At 40.2% G+C, this 17,234-nt stretch overlaps 2 protein-coding genes across 5 annotated transcripts; one reads left to right on the top strand and one right to left on the bottom strand.

Annotated features, from left to right (window-relative positions):
* Window positions 1–689: 689 nt before the first annotated feature.
* On the top strand, window positions 690–15,770 carry LOC144082613 (cis-aconitate decarboxylase-like). 3 transcript variants are annotated; one of them, XM_077609877.1, is made up of 10 exons: window positions 690–874; window positions 970–1,135; window positions 5,109–5,814; window positions 6,064–6,153; window positions 6,669–9,038; window positions 9,261–9,315; window positions 9,400–9,587; window positions 9,866–9,958; window positions 11,748–11,953; window positions 12,799–15,770. In XM_077609877.1, the coding sequence occupies exons 5-10, from the start codon at window positions 9,021–9,023 to the stop codon at window positions 13,724–13,726; spliced, it is 1,488 nt and encodes a 495-aa protein (XP_077466003.1). In that variant the 5' UTR covers window positions 690–874; window positions 970–1,135; window positions 5,109–5,814; window positions 6,064–6,153; window positions 6,669–9,020; the 3' UTR covers window positions 13,727–15,770. The 3 variants fall into 3 exon arrangements, with proteins under 3 accessions (XP_077466003.1, XP_077466002.1, XP_077466001.1); XM_077609876.1 differs by having other exon boundaries at window positions 6,218–9,038; XM_077609875.1 differs by having other exon boundaries at window positions 967–1,135; window positions 6,064–9,038.
* glod5 (glyoxalase domain containing 5) lies at window positions 14,151–16,856 on the bottom strand. 2 transcript variants are annotated; one of them, XM_077609878.1, is made up of 4 exons: window positions 16,637–16,856; window positions 16,382–16,537; window positions 14,748–14,903; window positions 14,151–14,664 (listed from the first exon to the last, which is right to left on the bottom strand). In XM_077609878.1, exons 1-4 carry the CDS (start codon window positions 16,691–16,693, stop codon window positions 14,521–14,523), a joined length of 513 nt encoding a protein of 170 aa, XP_077466004.1. In that variant the 5' UTR covers window positions 16,694–16,856; the 3' UTR covers window positions 14,151–14,520. The 2 variants fall into 2 exon arrangements, with proteins under 2 accessions (XP_077466004.1, XP_077466005.1); XM_077609879.1 differs by having other exon boundaries at window positions 16,382–16,533; window positions 16,637–16,854.
* Between the last annotated feature and the right edge of the window lie 378 nt (window positions 16,857–17,234).

Raw genomic sequence — 17,234 nt, 5'->3', positions numbered from 1 at the left:
CTACCAGATCCAATTTTGTCAAGACAAATTTGATTGTATATTATTTTAATATCAGAATAGTAGAATAGTACTACCCACTACATTCACTGTCGTATGTGGTTAATTCCAGCAAACTGTCCTCAAGTAAAAAATATAATTACTGAACGGATAAAAAATACAAATACAAGTTACACAAAAAGTCTTGTGATATTTCCGTGATGCAGCAGTTGGTAATTTTATCGTCTAACAATAACAATACATGTAAAGAGCTTTTATTTAGAACAGTCAATGATAGAAGTGCTTTTGTTCTTACAAAAATAATCAGGGAAAAGTTGAATAGTAGCAAGAAACCCCACCCGGATATGAAACCTAAAATGTGTTTCCCCTTTGTTGGATTTATTCTGGGCTGTTTCTATATGTTTTGTAAGCATTTTTAATAGGTAATAAGGCTATAAATTAATTCATGCTTTATGTTGGGACCACGCTTGAGGACGCTTTCCCCCTCAGCTGCTTTCGAGGCCAGTTAATTGTTTTCAGGACTCTGGCAGATGGCGCTAATCGCATTATTGTTTAAAAATACGGCTGCTTTGTTTACCTTATAAACAAAGTATTATGCTTATTCTGCCATTTCTTACACCGTTGTTTTGGTTTCCCATCCGCTCGGGTCACATTGCATGCTTACTTCTGCAATTTCTTACACAGTTGTTTTCGGCAACACAGTTGGTTTTTTTACCTTAAGGGTGTTATTTGGTTAGCTTATGCAATTGTTTTGAATCAGATTACATTAAATGTTTTCAGTTTGTCGCGACTAAATACAGAGAAGAATATACTGCACGTCAGAATGCTTGTGAACGAAGCCGCGTTATGAGTGTGTTCGCCTTGCGAGTTGTAATCAGTTATGTGAACGATGTCTTACAGTTTTAATTAAATATTACTAATATTGATTTCATGGTATTAATCATTATTCCATCATTTTGGTCCTTCAAGTAGCCGGGGTCAACACACCGATAAGGAATCCAGACACTGCGGTTCAATATCTGGAGTGTGCACGGCGAGACAGAATTCCTTTTCCAGGCTGGATTATTTCTCAGCAGCGCTTAAATTCTGGACGGTTGAAGACTATTCCAACTGTGGGAGACATCTGAGCACATCTCTGGTGAGTCCACGTGAAATGTCTGCATGTTGTTGACGGGTTCCAAATGTGCGAAGGGCATCTCACGCGATGGCCTTTTTTTTTAGAAATAAGGCTCGCGCCCTGGGGATTAGCGATTTTTAAAACCCTGCGGATACTAGTCACTAGCAGGTAGACACGAGTGTGGTCTATAAAACGTGGTGGTCGACCTTGTTTTGGTTGTGTGTAGTTGTTAAAGCCTAAGGAGAAACAGGAGGAGAGAAAAAAAGTTACTACAAGGTTTCACACGAATCCACTCCAAAATAGGTGGCTCAAACAATAAAGCGGCTATTGACAACGATCCAAAGATGCGTCTGCTGTGGAAAGATTGGAAATTTGTTGAAAATCAGAGCGCTTTTAGAATTAAACATCTAAACTTATGGATAAATAAATATGGGTTTGCTGGCCAGCTTAATATGCATAAGATATTGATACTACAGGATAAAATACGCGCTAAGCATGGGGGAAACCTTAACAAAATGGAGCAGGAGGGATATAATGATACCAATTATTGGTTTATGATGGCAAAAAAACGGAGTGATGGAGGGGTTAAATCAGTTGAACGGAAGGGAGATGATAACGGTGGGGCTGGAAACAGATCAGGCTGTGTTATTCCACAGAAAGGAAGACAATGAGACTGGTCCGGTGGGAAAAAAGCGTTTTGTTAAAAAGGAGGAGGTGGAAGAGGCATTGCAAAGGCCCCCTCCGACAAATAAAAACGACCGGTTGACCAGGTCGTGGTGTCCCATGGGTGAATGGTCAAAAACGTGGTTGAAACGCTATCTCCCCAGCCTGGGGCGCCGCCAATGAGTGACGTTTTTCTTGAACAATATCCCATGATCGAGGTTGCCAACCCTCATGTGGGGAAGGAGCAGGCCCCTACTATCCTGGTTCATAGGACGCAGGACGCAGGACGACGTGAAAAAGGCTGTAGAAGGCATCACGTTGCATAAAGTTGATGTGGGGGAGTTTGTCTTGCAAATGGAAGACTTTAGACGATCTTATCACCTAAATGGGGTGGAAACACAGCAAATTTGGATGTTCACGTTAAAAGGTGATTGGCATGCTGTTAGAGGCGATTGGAATCCAAAAGCTGATGGTGGCCCGTTGAGTCATGACGGTCGTGAATTGAATTTGAGAGTGCATGAAATGATTGATCGGGTCACGGGGAAGTTTAAAACAAAAGCAAATTATACCGCGATTAGCAGAGCTAAGCAGAAAGATAGTGAGCCTTTTGGAGAATATCAAATCATGATGACGGCTTGTTTTAAGGCCAACAGCGACATCGCTGAAGATCACGCGGTGGGCAGCCTTTATCAGGAGCAGCTAAAAAATGTGTTACATGCTCATTCAAATTATACCCTTAGGGAATGGATTGAAAAACATTGGGTGGATAGGCCCACGGGCACGCTTGAACAATACGTAAATCTCTAACGAGGAAGGATTTTTTTTTTACCAAAATAAGGAGTGGGAGCGTAAAACTTTTAACAGAGATAATGGGAAAAAGTACGCAGGGAAGTTCAACAGAAATAGAGGTAACAGAGATAGGGTCTGTTGGATCTGTGGGAAAATAGGGCATATATCATGCGACTGCCCAAATAACAGGGCCTCTAGAAATGAAGCCCAATGTTCCTGCTGATCTGCAAGAAACTCATACCTTGTTTGGACTTGGACTCTGGCAGATGGCGATAATCGCATTATTGCTTACAAAGTATTATGCTTATTCTGCAATTTCTTACACAGTTGTTTTGGTTTCCCATCGGGCTCGGGTCACATTGTATGCTTACTTCTCCAATTTCTTACACAGTTGTTTTCGGCAACACAGTTGTTGTTGTTTTTTTACCTTAAGGGTGTTATTTGGTTAGCTTATGCAATTGTTTTGAATCAGATTACATAACATGTTTTCAGTTTGTCGCGACTAAATACAGAGAAGAATATGCTGCACGTCAGAATGCTTGTGAACGAAGCCGCGTTATGAGTGTATTCTCCTTGCAAGTTGGAATCAGTTATGCGAACGATGTCTTCCAGTTTTAATTAAATATTACTAATAATGATTTAATGGTATTAATCATTATTCCATCACCCTTCATGTACACAAAAATTCTTGTGATATTTCCGTGATGCAGCAGTTGGTAATTTTATCGTCTAACAATACATGTAAAGAGCTTTTATTTAGAACAGTCAATGACAGAAGTGCTTTTGTTCTTACAAAAATAATCAGGGGAAAGTTGAATAGTTGCAAGAAACCCCATCCGGATATGAAACCTAAAACTTGTTTCCCCTTCATGGACGACAGCTAAAGCTCGACAGCTTTTTTGTATCTTTTGCCATTGGAAACCTCCAGTTATATTTCATTCTTTTCTACGTCCCCCGAATCTTTTATCATCACGGATATTTCACAATGTGAGAAACTTTTTTGTATGTAACCTGCCCCCAACAGAAACAATTACCCATTATTTTATACTGTACTGTGACCCCAGACAAGAACAGACTTTTCCAAACAGCATTTCCTCTTCAAAGTCGTCATTGAGTAATTGGGCCGTCTGGACTAAATGTGTTCCACTGCCACATTGTGCCACAATGACACACTTTGAGGAGAAGGAGCATCCTTGCCAAGAACATTAGTTAATTAGCCTCTCACCATGCGTGTTTTGCACACAGAAGTATAAATATGTCTATGTTTTTAAATTCATCCTAAAAAAATCTACTTATACTCATCAAACTAAAAAAATAGCGTGTTTTTCCCTTTTAAAAAAGACTTCTCTCTGGCTTTCGTTATAACATTTAGTCTTAGGTCAAAGGAAGGATTCTTATGACCTAGTGTTGGATTCGACATTTAGACCGTCAATGCTCTTCTCCTGGCACAAAATTCAAAAGCTTTACCTTATCAAATATATGTCCAAGATACAAGTAACACCAAGTTTCACAAAACCACGTTACTTCCCTTATAAGAAAGCCGGAATGTTTTCAAAACCACAAAAGTGGGTCATCATCAGATGTAAATGACAATTTGGAATGGTCCAGCAAACTTCAAATAAGCTGAGTTATCTACAAAGAGCTGTGCAAAAAAAACCCTCCCAATCTAATATGCTAGCAATAAAATTGTCAAATTAAAATTAAGTCATGCTGACAGAGTTCTATCCTCAAATATTATTGGTGCCATTAAACCAAGGATTTTTTTCATGCTGTTTCAGTCCCAAGAGATGTTTTAGTTTCAATGCAACGTACAGTAGGAACACTTCTACTTTGCCTTAATTTCATCATTATAAAATACTGTAAACTCATCTATTGAAACCAACAGTAAACATGATGTATTTGAGAAATGTGTATTTTATTCATAAACACATCGAGATACACCAACAACACAGTATGATGAGAATTTAAAAATACACTTCAGTACAATTTCGCTACACGTAATAAAGTGTACAATTGCCATAAATGTAATTGAGTAATCACTGAAAGTCATGGCTATCTTTTTTTATTGCCACATTTTCTGCACACAACCCACAATCGCATTTAGCATTTATTAACTCAATTATAGTCAACACATATCAGAGAAGACATGACAACGAAAGGTTGTTCTTGAAGCCCCAATACAGAAGTGCATTTCGGTACTTAATGATCAGCCCATTGTGTTTTTCACCCGCTCGAATATTTCTCTGACTTTTCCAGCAGGGACACAACCTTCCCTTAGAATGGTGATGACCCCTGTGTAACGATAAGGCCAGATTAGTTGAAATGCTTACGCTAATAAAGACTAATATGAGAAGAATGTGTGCCGCACCCTCGTCAATCTTCAGGCAGTTGACCACTGTTGAAGCAATGACTTCATTAGTCTCTCCGTCACACAGAACCGCTTGAATCTTGTGCCCCAGTCGGCTGAGATGAAACACAAAGCACCGGTCAAGCCAATTTGATACTTGCTACCAATCGCAAACTGACATCTGTCCATCTGCAGGTCTTACTCGATGACCATGCTGTGGTGGGTGCTGTCTGGTTCTCCACTTGGATTGGCCGAGGTAAGAGCAAGCGGTCCGGTGAGATCACAGAGGTGGCAGGTCACAGTGTGGTCAGGGACTCTGATCATGATGCTGTCCCTGGTGCCAACGCGATCATAAGCTGGTCCCACTCCTACACGGTACCGACACGTGGAAAGCTGAGTGAATGCTAGGAGGGAAACGGGTGGGTTGTTTTATTGGTTTACCCAATTTGAGGAGCCAGTCTCCTTTACTGACGATGCAGCTTATGCCTCCTGGATACACGTTCCGCATGAACTCCCATAGCAAAGGACTGAAGGGAGGTTTGGCTTCCACCAGCTGCTTCAGGCTAGAGATGCAAATGCAAAGAGGCTTCTCTGCTGGTCGGTTCTTTCATGTTATGGAAAATATGACAAACATAGGGTGACTCATATTGCAGAATGGTACTGACGAATCATTTATCATTGATACCTTGAGGTTATAGATTTTCTCAATGCCCTGTGGGTTCTTACAGGAGGCAGCCAAAGCATAGACGGTGTCTGTGGGAATCCCACAGACTCCCTCCTTTTCCAGAATGCTGGCAATTTTCAGAAGCCCAGACGTGAGTCGGGAGTTAGCCACAAGGCACGGCAGCTCAAGCTCCGTCTCCCTGTTCACCTTCGTCTAAAAGAAGACAAATAAGCAAAGGTAATTACTTGGAACAAAGCACCCGTAGAGAAAAATTGACAAGAAAGTATGTGTGATGTACCCTTAAAAATGGAAGACCCAAAGGTAGGACACTTTGGGAGAAGATGCCATTGAACCATGATGCCAAAGCTCCATACATACAAATAATTGAAAACAGTGCAAGAATGGCCACTATATGAAAAAATAAAGGGATGTAATGTTAAGGATAGTTCTTAATTAATTTAAAATATTTTTTGACTCACTTTCTAGATGATGTGGCAAACGATGAAGGGTTGAAAGAAGAAAACAAACAAGGGCCACCTCCATGGTTGCTGCCAGCAAAATCAGGACCAGGTTCTTGTATGTGGCTGATAAGAATGACAGTGTGATGAACCCCCCCAAAATTACAATTTTTCAAAAATAGGACATTGGTCATCCTCACCGCTGATTAAGAGGAAAGCATTGATGATGAGGAAAGCGATGGCTCCTGCAGCAAAATCATGAGCCACCTGAAGATGTACGTCACCTAGATATGGAAATGTCAGAATTAGAACTTTGAACAAAAAAATCTACCACGCATTGGTACCGCATACCTGCAAATCTAAACCAGGTCCACATTGCCCATATCGCTGCGTAAATCGACGCGACAACAGACCCAAACGGGTCCACTCCTGTGGCTTTCAGCCGACTGACGTATGCCTGGATGACAGTGCCGGAGATAAGGACCCAAGGGGCATTGAGATGGCAGAATGAAGGATTTGCGCTGTGTTCACTTGCGTGAAGAGCAGACAGGCCCGCGACCCCATTTGCCAAGTAAAACAAGGTGTCTGATGTTTCTTCAATTTGGAATGGCGATTCTTTTTGTGTGTGTTTAGACTTGATCCAGTGCACGGCCCTCTTCAGCTGGACGGAGGAAACGGGCTGCGATCCAACGGGGATAAGAGACTTCTCTGCAATGGTGTTGATAAGCCGAGAGAATACACCATACAGCGAGGTGGCGGTAAAAATAGTGCAAGCAGTACCAAAAAATATGTAATAGTGACTGCCAGGGATCTGAGGGATGGTGGAGACTGTGAGCAGGAGAAACATTATATTGTGGATCAGCTCCAGAAGATCCATTTTCAGGCTTCCACAACAAAGAATCAGGGCTGAGAAGACAATGAACCAGTTCCCTAGCATGGGTTTTCTCCCTAAGAAGACTTCGGTGTCATCCACAATGCGAGCAGATGCCACAAACTCTTCCCAGGCCTTGATCAGCCAAAAGATGGCATGAAAACCAAACTTGGTGGTATGGTAGCAATCTTCACGTAGATGGGAGTAGTAGCTGGAGCATAGCTGTGCAACGGTGATGATTGAAACCCAAGTAACTCCCAAACCGAAAGATTTTATGAAGCCAAAGCTGTAAAACGCAAAAATAAACGCTGCAACTGTGTCGCAGAAGAAACCCAAGGCCATAGGTTCTGCATACTTTGTGTTTTTCTTCTTTTCTGTGCCAGGGTTCTGGGCATTGGTCGAACCAGCGGTACCAAAGAGGAGCACGTTAAAAAGAGGTGTTCCAAATCCTTTGATGACCAGACGTTGCGTCAGACCTTTTATAAACAGTGCCGCTGATCCATAGATGGCAAATACCAGGATGAGCAACTCAAGAATCCCAGAAACAACGAGCGCCCAGGAACCTGTCACTAGAGCTGCTGCTTCAAAAACTAAAGTGGCTGTGATGGCTCCAAACAAAAAAGGCATGATGTAGTTGACTGTGGCTGAACAAAAGGCAAGAAGAGCTGATAGGAGGATATAAGGGACTAGACCCGCAATAGCAGACTCCTTTAGAGACCCATATATGTCACAATTATGGATTTCCAGAGTTGCATTAAGTCCGGTCATGGTAGTAGACAGAGACATGTTGCTTATTGTTGATTGTGGCGGAGTGACAGTCCGCAATAATGTACCAAAGTAGATTCGGGAGGCACCGTAACTTCCCCATAGAGCGGCGTAGCCCACAAACGCAGTGCTACCCAGATGATCGTATTTTCGGAAGGACAACAGGCCTGCTACTAGTTGACAGATACCACCAATCAGGATGAGATGCACACCTGAGTAAAATTGGAAAAAAAGGGAGCAATTGGTCATGTTTGGAGAGATTAGCATCAATAATATATTTGTTGGCACTTATTACCTGCAAGTATGTTTTCCACCCCGTGTGGTGCTATGCCAGAGGATGCTGTACTGAAGTTCTGTAGTAATACAAGGAATGCACTAATTCCATTTGACAGCATGCCTAAAACACCTGGCTCACTGTAAAAACTAGCTGGGAAACCGTTGAGTGTCGTCATGATTGATGTTTGCTGACGATCTGCTCAAAATCACTGATGGATACATAAAACAGGATATGTAGATAGTAGTATTGTTATGGCAACTTAATAATGGTCAACTGTATACTTTCATAAGTCTTCTTTATCTACTGACTCGCTATTGAAATGTGATGGGGCAACTTTAAGGAATCTATAGCTTTTTTTATGTAACATACACTATGTTCATAATGCATATGAAAGGACAAAAATAGCAATTTCGCTCCACTAATTTTCTGCTTCTGATCTTTCTTACAATGCTTCAATGATTGTAAAAAGTTGACTAAAAGCCCAAAAATGTGTTCAAATAATTTTCTCAATAGTAATGCTTATAGTAGTCTTACAACCGAGTACATTTAGATGAATTATTCTGCTCAAGTAAAACAAGAATATGAACTTATTACACTTGATGTATAATGTGCCCACACAGTATAACATGCAGGTTATGACATGAATAATATTAAGGAGTTAATAAGGTCCTACCTTTTGAAGATGCTCTGATAGAATGTTACCATTATCCCAGACATGGATAAATAGCTCCCTGCGGGTAGGAGGGACGGGCAGAAATTCCCAAGGAGACTATCCTGTACACTGAGCAACCCAAGTGATGACCTCATGAAACTTCACCGAGTCCTTCCTTCTTTTTCTTCTAAAGGGGGGGTGTTGATTAGGATAATGATGGCATTCACACCACAGAATTGCTTTCCTTAAACCTGATGATATGGTGTTGTGGAAATTACGTGAACATCCTGATTCCAGTTTCGTCACTATTGTGAAGCCTTGACTATATAAGGCAGCTCTCCACTGGGGCAGCATCACTATTCATCTTTATCTGCAGACGACTAAGCTTCTACGTCAAGAAGAAACCACCTGAATGAAGTCATGGGCTCCATGGTACAGGTAAACATTCCCTCTCATACTCATTTTGTATTTTTTTTTTTAAATGTTGTTTTAATATGCTTTAACATCATTTTAAAACTTCATATACAACCATACCAAGTAAGTACTATGTATGTTTTTGGCAGAGATTACACTTACCTGTTTAACATCCAGGCAGATAATTATTCTTCAACATCCGAAATGCAAATTATCCAATTTTATAATATATGTTTATCCCTGCAGAAAGCCATTGGACCAAACAGGGTGGTCAGTGGATTGCACAAGTCTGCAGTAGAGGGTAAAGTCATAACAACAAAGCATATTTGCCTCCCTTTAATGTCAACATAACACTGATTTTTATTTGTTTTCATCCTCATTGAAGTCTCAAAGTATCTAACCCCTGAGGACACGGTCACTGCAAGTTTTGGAAAGTTCATCAGTGAAGTGAAGCCTCAGCACTTGTCCTCGGTGGTCCTTCATCGCAGTAAAAGAATGGTCCTGGACAGTATTGGAGTTGGACTCCTTGGCAGCACCACAGATGTATTTCAACTGGCACTGCAGCACTCCCAGGTGAGCCTGTAGAAAAAGGGCAGGAAAGAAAATTAAATATCATCTTTATTGACGCCTTATACAAAATTAGGCAGCACGCGGACAGACGGGTTGAATAGTGCTTTAGTGTCATCCCTGGTTATTGCAATGACCTTTTTTATTGAATGTCAAAGAAACGAATTAAGCAACTGAGGAGTGATGAGCCAAATTCATCAGTTTATGGTTGTGTGTGCGTGTGGCTGTGTGTTTGTGCAACTGCTGACTCTTAACTGTTTACCTGTCTCCATGATACTCTCCAGCTCATGTACGCCCATCATGATGTCAGCTCTGTCTACGGACCCGGGGGCACCAAGCTCTCACCAACACTGGCAGCTTTTGTCAACGGAGTGGCGGTGAGCATATCCACCAGAAAACATACAAAAATACCTGACATGTTGTGAGGAAACAGTCCTCAAATTAAACTCAATAAATCTCGAGTGAATCCGGGGCAAAAGTAGGCCTATTTTGGGGGGTCTTTAGACCAAAAAATGGACATGTATAGTAAGGCTTTATGAGGATAAAGCGGTTCCGAAGATGAGATGAGATGGCCATGTATAGTAAGGCTTTTTTTCTTTAAAAAAAATAAGGACCAGGTATAGAGAGGCTTTTATTTGTTAAAAAAATAAAATAAAATAAAAAATAAAATAAACAGTGTATAGTAAGGCTTTTAAAAAAAATCATGTATAGTAAGGCTTTTTTTTCTGCCGTATACTAAGACTTTTTTCTTTAAAAAAATGACCATGTATACTTAGCCTTTTTTCATATAGATATGAACATAGTACAGAGGCTTTTATTTGTTTAAAAAAAACAAAGACCATGTATAGCAAGGCTTTTTTTTATTTAAAAAATGACCATTTATAGTAAGACTTTTTTTTTCTTTAAAAAATGACCATGCAAAGTAAGCCTTTTTTTTCATTTTAATAAGGACCATGTATAGCGAGGCTTTTATTTGTTAAAAAGAACAGACCATGTATAGTAAGGCTTTTTTTTTCTTTAAAAAAAGACCATGTATAGTAAGCCTTTTTTCATTAAAATAAGGACCATGTATAAAAAGGCTTTTATTTGTTTTAAAAAAAGGATCATGTATAGTAAGGCTTTTTTTCTTTTAAAAAAGACCATCTATAGTAATACTTTTTTCATTTAAATAAGCACCATGTATAGATGGGCATATATTTGTTTAAAAAAAACAAAGACCATGTATATTAAGGCTTTTTTCATATAGATATGAACATAGTACAGAGGCTTTTATTTGTTTAAAAAAAAACAAAGACCATGTATAGCAAGGCTTTTTTTTATTTAAAAAATGACCATTTATAGTAAGACTTTTTTTTTCTTTAAAAAATGACCATGCAAAGTAAGCCTTTTTTTTCATTTTAATAAGGACCATGTATAGTAAGGCTTTTTTTTCTTAAAAAAAGACCATGTATAGTACGACTTTTTTTCTTTTAAAAAATGGCCATGTATAGTAAGCCTTTTTTCATTAAAATAAGGACCATGTATAGAAAGGCTTTTATTTGTTTAAAAAAAAAGGATCATGTATAGTAAGGCTTTTTTTCTTTTAAAAAAGACCATCTATAGTAATACTTTTTTCATTTAAATAAGCACCATGTATAGATGGGCATATATTTGTTTAAAAAAAACAAAGACCATGTATATTAAGGCTTTTTTTTAAAGAAAAAGAAAAGAAAGGCCATGTATAGTAAGCCTTTTTGTTTAAATAAGGACGATGCATAGAGAGGCTTTTTTGTTAAGACTTTTTTTTCTTAAAAAGAATGACCATGTATAGTAAGCCTTTTTTCATTTAAATAAGCACCATGTATAGAAAGGCTTTTATTTGTTAAAAAAAGAGCATGTATATATAGTAAGGCTTTTTTTAATGACCATGTATAGTAAGGCTTTTTTCTTTAAGAGAGTCGTGACAGTCGACAAGAGTCGTGGGGGGTGCTGGAGCCTATACTAGCCAACTGTGGGCACCATTTGTCGCCAGCCATCTTTTAAAACAGTTAAGCACATTTGGCTGCTCTAAAAAGGCCACCTGAAGCTTGAGATGACTTTTAAAGCAAATTTCTTTATACTTCAAGTTTTCTCCAAACCATGAGAAAAACAACTGAGTGGCATTTTTACCTCCCTCTTTTGATACAGACTCACTCCATGGACTTTGATGACACATGGCACCCTGCCACTCATCCCTCAGGAGCTGTGCTTCCTGCTGTGCTGGCTCTTAGCGACATGATGCCTGTCAACGGCAAACCCAGTGGCCTGGACTTTCTTCTAGCTTTCAACGTTGGCATTGAGATTCAGGGCCGACTCATGAGGTTCTCTAACGAAGCCCAAAACATCCCCAAGAGGTGAGCCTAAACCAGCTGTTTTATGAGGTGGGCTGGGTTCCGGCACCCCCCGCGACCCTTGCAATGATAAGTGGTTCCGAAAATGAATGATACAAAATGAATGCCCCCACACGCTCACACAATTTAGAGCAGAGGTGTCAAACTCGGGTTGGTCCGCGGGCCGCATTAACGTCAACGTCATTTCATGTGGGCCGGAGCATTTTAGATCTAATATTTAGATTTTTTTAAAAATTGGATTAAAAGAACTGGAACAAAAGCCCTAAATAGTCCGTTTTTATAGATCTAAAGCAATGTTTATTTGATTTTTTTTCTTAGTATTGGAAAATGTCTTTTAATCATGTTTTTTATTTCAAAAGGAAACAAAATATTCTTTTAAATTATGTTCAATGTTAAAGTGGAAAACGTAAAATATTTATATATTTATTTTTAGATTTTACAAAATGCTTTTTGAACTAAAAACACAAAAGAAAAAAATGGATTAAAAAATTGCAATGATTGATTTTAAAAAGGGGAAAATCAGGAAATGTAATGTACATCTACCATCATTTGAATTTGATCTTAAAACAAAGTCGGCACTCATGATTTACTTTCTCGGGCCACACAAAAAGATGCGGCGTGCCAGATTTGGCCCCCGGGCCGCCACTTTGACACCTGTGATTTAGAGTATATTCAACCAGCCCACCTTGCATGTTTTTGGAATGTGGGAGGAAACCGGAGTACCCGGAGAAAACCCACACAACCCCGGGGAGAATATGCAAACTCCACACAGTGAGGACCCACGTGGGATGGAAAATATACGTAAATATATGCCCCTTTAAGGAGCTTTTCTCTGGTGTTTTAATCAGGTTCCATCCTCCCAGTGTGGTGGGCACACTGGGAAGTGCAGCGGCGTGTTCTCGTCTCTTGTCGCTGACTCCCTCCCAGTGCAGCCACGCCTTAGCCATTGCCGCTTCCCTCTCCGGCGCCCCGATGGCGAACGCTGCAACTCAGTCCAAACCCATGCACGTCGGCAACGCCTCCCGCTTGGGGCTGGAGGCCGCGATACTGGCCTCTCAAGGACTCGAGGCCAGTCAGCTAGTCCTGGATACTGTGAAAGGAGTTGCCGGTTTCAATGCTTTCTACAAAGACTACGCTCCACAAGCTTTGGAGTCGCCCAACGGTGGTGACCACGTGTTTCTGCTAGAAGAGCAGGACATAGCCTTCAAACGCTTCCCCGCACATTTGGGCATGCACTGGGTGGCAGACGCCATGGCTTCGGTGCACGAACACCTTGTCGGCTTGGGTCCCGGCCCCGTGTGTCCGGCTCACGTTCGGGAAATCCTGCTCCGAGTTCCCGACTCAAAATACATCGACCGGCCTTTCCCAAAGTCGGACCACCAAGCCCGCCATTCTTTTCAGTTCAACGCTTGCAGCGCTCTCCTGGACGGAGAGGTGACCGTTCGGTCCTTCAGCCCTGCAGCCAGAAGCCGACCTGAGCTCCTCCAATTGCTGAGCCGTGTCCGCGTGGAGCATCCCCACGACAACCCGGCCAATTTCGACCACATGTACGGTGAAGTCCAAGTCGCGCTCGCCGCCGGAGACATTCAGAGGGGGCGATGCGACACGTTCTACGGTCACTGGCGCAAACCACTGACCAATGAAAGCCTGAGAAAGAAGTTTCGGAATAATGCAGGAGCTGTCCTTCCCTCAGATAAAGTTGAGAGATTGATTGAAATAGTAGAAGGGCTGGACCAGCTTCGCAACTGTAGCTCTCTTCTTTTACAACTGCAGTAAAAATATAGAAGTACAGTTTGAAACTATGAACAACATCCTAATGTACATTTGACTTTGCTATGTAGCCAATAAGAAACATTTCCATGCCAAAGATTTACACTATTGATAGGTCTCCAAATGGTTATTTTACTTGCTTTACTTCGCAATGCGTATGTATTTGGGGTCTTCATTCTTGGCACATATGGTAGAGTGGCTGCTTATGATGCAAAAGGTAGTGGGTTCGATACCTGCACAAGCATTCAATCGTGTGCGGTCGATTGGTCGGAATAATGCAGGAGCTTCCCTCAGATAAAGTTGAGAGATTGATTGAAATAGTAGAAGGGCTGGACCAGCACCAACTTTGGACCAAAAGACTGGCGACCAATCGACCGTGTATCGCGTACAATTAGGGTCATTTTGAAGAAAAGAAGCCTTACTATGCATGGCCATTTTAAAAGAAAGCTTTATTATACATGGTCATTTTTGGAAGAAAAAGCCTTACTATACATCAGGGGTGGCCAACTCCCCCCTCCACCAACACACCTGAATCAAATACTCGGGATCAGTATCAAGCTTCTGGACAGCTTGCTGATGAGTTGGTCATTTGATTCAAGGGTAGTAGAGGAGGAAGATATGGAAAACAGACCGGATAGCGCCTCTCGGGGACTGGAGTTGGCCACCCCTGTTGTAGGTGAATTAATTCAGGTAGCTAAGTACTTCAGGTAAGTCCTCACCAAAGACCCCACAACTACATGAATGGTCAATCACTAAATTTTCAGAATAGGTACTTCATGTTAAAAAAAAAGAGCAAGCTTTTATAAAAAATATTGTGGTGCCTCTTGGTGATAATTGGACACTTCAATGAGGTTTTCATCTGGATCTCGGAAGTACAACGAGGTAATTGCCCCCACTGCTCCAGTCCTCTCCACTGGGCCCTCTTCTATCTGCACTCCACAGCTCTTACAAGCAAGACAATGGCAGACGCTGAATTGAATAGATGAAACGGAAACGAGTACAATACAAAACAATTCAATAGACAGACCTTCAGGTGTGCCGCTACAGTCGTCAGAGGGGTCTTGGTGATGAGACACAAATCTGCAGAGCCTGAGGTCGGATGCTTAGCTTTCGGCTCGAATTCCATGCCGAGCTGATGCAGGTTCAACTTCTGATTCCCAAAGCCCAGAGCTTTACGGTTTCCCTATGTGGGTTTTAGAAGACATGAGCGGTGAGGAATGATGTCTTCAGTCAATGTGTGACATACTAGAAAATCAAACTCTGCCCTCTGCTGGTGGTATTTTCAAAAATCATTTGCAAATATTATTTTTCCATTCATTCATTTTCCATAGCACTTTTCCTAACCTGGGGGGTGCTGGAGCCTATCCCAGCCAACTATAGGCACCTGGTGGGGGACACCTTGAATTAGTGGCCAGCCAATCGTAGGGGACATTTGCAAATAATCAGACACAAAGTGAATACTACTACATAGGTATGGTTTCATAAATTGTACCTGATGGCATTCATCAATTAATAGGAAATTTAAATGCAAAAATACGCAGTAGAAAAAAAAACAAGCTATAAAACTAATACTATACTTTCACCTATGAGACATTGGTATTTCACATACGTATAATACTACAGCTATTTGTTTGTTTCATTCAGTTTTGGAATGCAGACATTTTGTTTTGCTTCACTACTATGAAATGGAGCTGTTGGTTCAATTATTTTTTCCTGTTTAGGCCTACACCAACGTGACTCTTTTGGTCACAACGTGTCATTTGTTTATTTGCTTATGGTTGTTAGGTAATGTTTTTTGGGGGAAAATACATGTCATTTTGAGTTTTGCATGGTTCTACTCAGAGGGTTTCTATGTGGCTGCTTACCGTATCGATATTTCCACTGGTTTTTAGCATCAGACCGAAATGGAATACATGTTTACCCTGAATAAGACGTCATATCAAGTTGAAATCATTATGGCTAAAACAGCAAATATTTTATGACTGAAACATCACACATTCTAATGATGGCACAATTTTGCGGACTGTCAAGTAAAATTTGTAAATATACATTTAAATCATTTTTTCATTACATTGTGGAAGCAAATATACATGTCTACATTTGAGAAAAAACAAACTATATAAATAAATGAAAACAGAGCACAGGGGGAAAATACATACATAGTTAATAGTCAAATAACATAGCATGGTTTATATATATACTCAAAGAAGATCTTAGATTAGATTAGAACTTTATTTATAATACACATCGCATGGTGACGAATTTCCAATAGAAATCTACTTTACCTATTCAGTAATACTTTTGCCTATTGATGTCAATGGCTGCCATTGACAGTTATAGACGTCTAAATGGGAGACTTGGCATTAAAGGATTATGTTTCAGTAGGATCATTTTTAATGCTGATTATTTTATATTTTCCTGTAATTTTACCACATGTGCCTAAATGACCTATTGTGTTTCAAGCAGCAGCACTTTTACAGCGCCCGGTGTCCAATCCATTTTGACTTGGAGGCTTGGCAGCAATCATTCGCAGTCAACCTGGATTGGACGTCTAACGTCGAACTGGACAGTTCTCACACAGGAAATGAATTGGACGTCTGTCGTCGTCAAAGGCAAGCAGTGAGTTAACCGAAGCGAAGAGAGATAAGTGTAAATACGTACCTTAAAGGTGACAACTTCCATGCCCAAAGTTGACGAGTAGAAATTGATAGTGTCCGCTACGCTTTTCACAGTCAGCACCAAATGGTCCAAATGGCTCACTTTTATCGGGCATGTTTTCTTGCGTTTAACAATTGCGTGCGTTTGAGCAAAATCTTTCTTCGAGGGACAGGAAAAGGCAGAACATAATTCATTTAGACACCGATGTCGCGTTTTGGTAGGGGGGAAATGAAAACAATAATATACAACAATAATTACCTGAAGGATAAAGTTGTGGAAAGACCAAAAACGACTGTTAGCTCTCCGAAGTGCCATTTCGAGTAGAAACAAAGACTTCCTTGTTTGCACACCTTTACACAGTTTAACAATTTATTGGACGCGCTACGGAGAGACGCAGTAAAACATTACTATTTTGAAATATTTCACTTTTTTTATGTCGAGACATTGTGCAAATATTCCTCTATTAAATTGAGACTTTTTGTAGATATAAGATAGTGTTGACATTTTTATCGTGATGGACCATCACAAAAATATATTTTTTATTTCAATATGCAAATAATTGCTTTTCAAAGTAAAACAGTTGAATAACAATTACCCAAGTTTAAATGCTCCTTAATTTTTTAAACATAATTCTATAATGTATATATGGCGATAGAAAAGAAGGAGGAAAGAAAGTAGGATGGATTTTGTGTACAAATTAAACGGATTTTTGGTAAGTAAAATGTGGCTATATTCCTGAATAATACTGTATGAGATTATTATTGATGCTTTTTATATGTGTCGCAGCTGTAGCTGCAGCATAGGTTTTATAGCCATAAAACAGTTGTTGATGGTTGGATTGACGTGTATTAGACTA

Source organism: Stigmatopora argus, chromosome 9 (genome assembly GCF_051989625.1).
Source record: "Stigmatopora argus isolate UIUO_Sarg chromosome 9, RoL_Sarg_1.0, whole genome shotgun sequence".
NCBI classification, from domain to species: Eukaryota; Metazoa; Chordata; class Actinopteri; order Syngnathiformes; family Syngnathidae; genus Stigmatopora; species Stigmatopora argus.
Note: the sequence above shows the minus strand (reverse complement) of the source record. Positions and strands in the feature narration are given on the sequence as shown.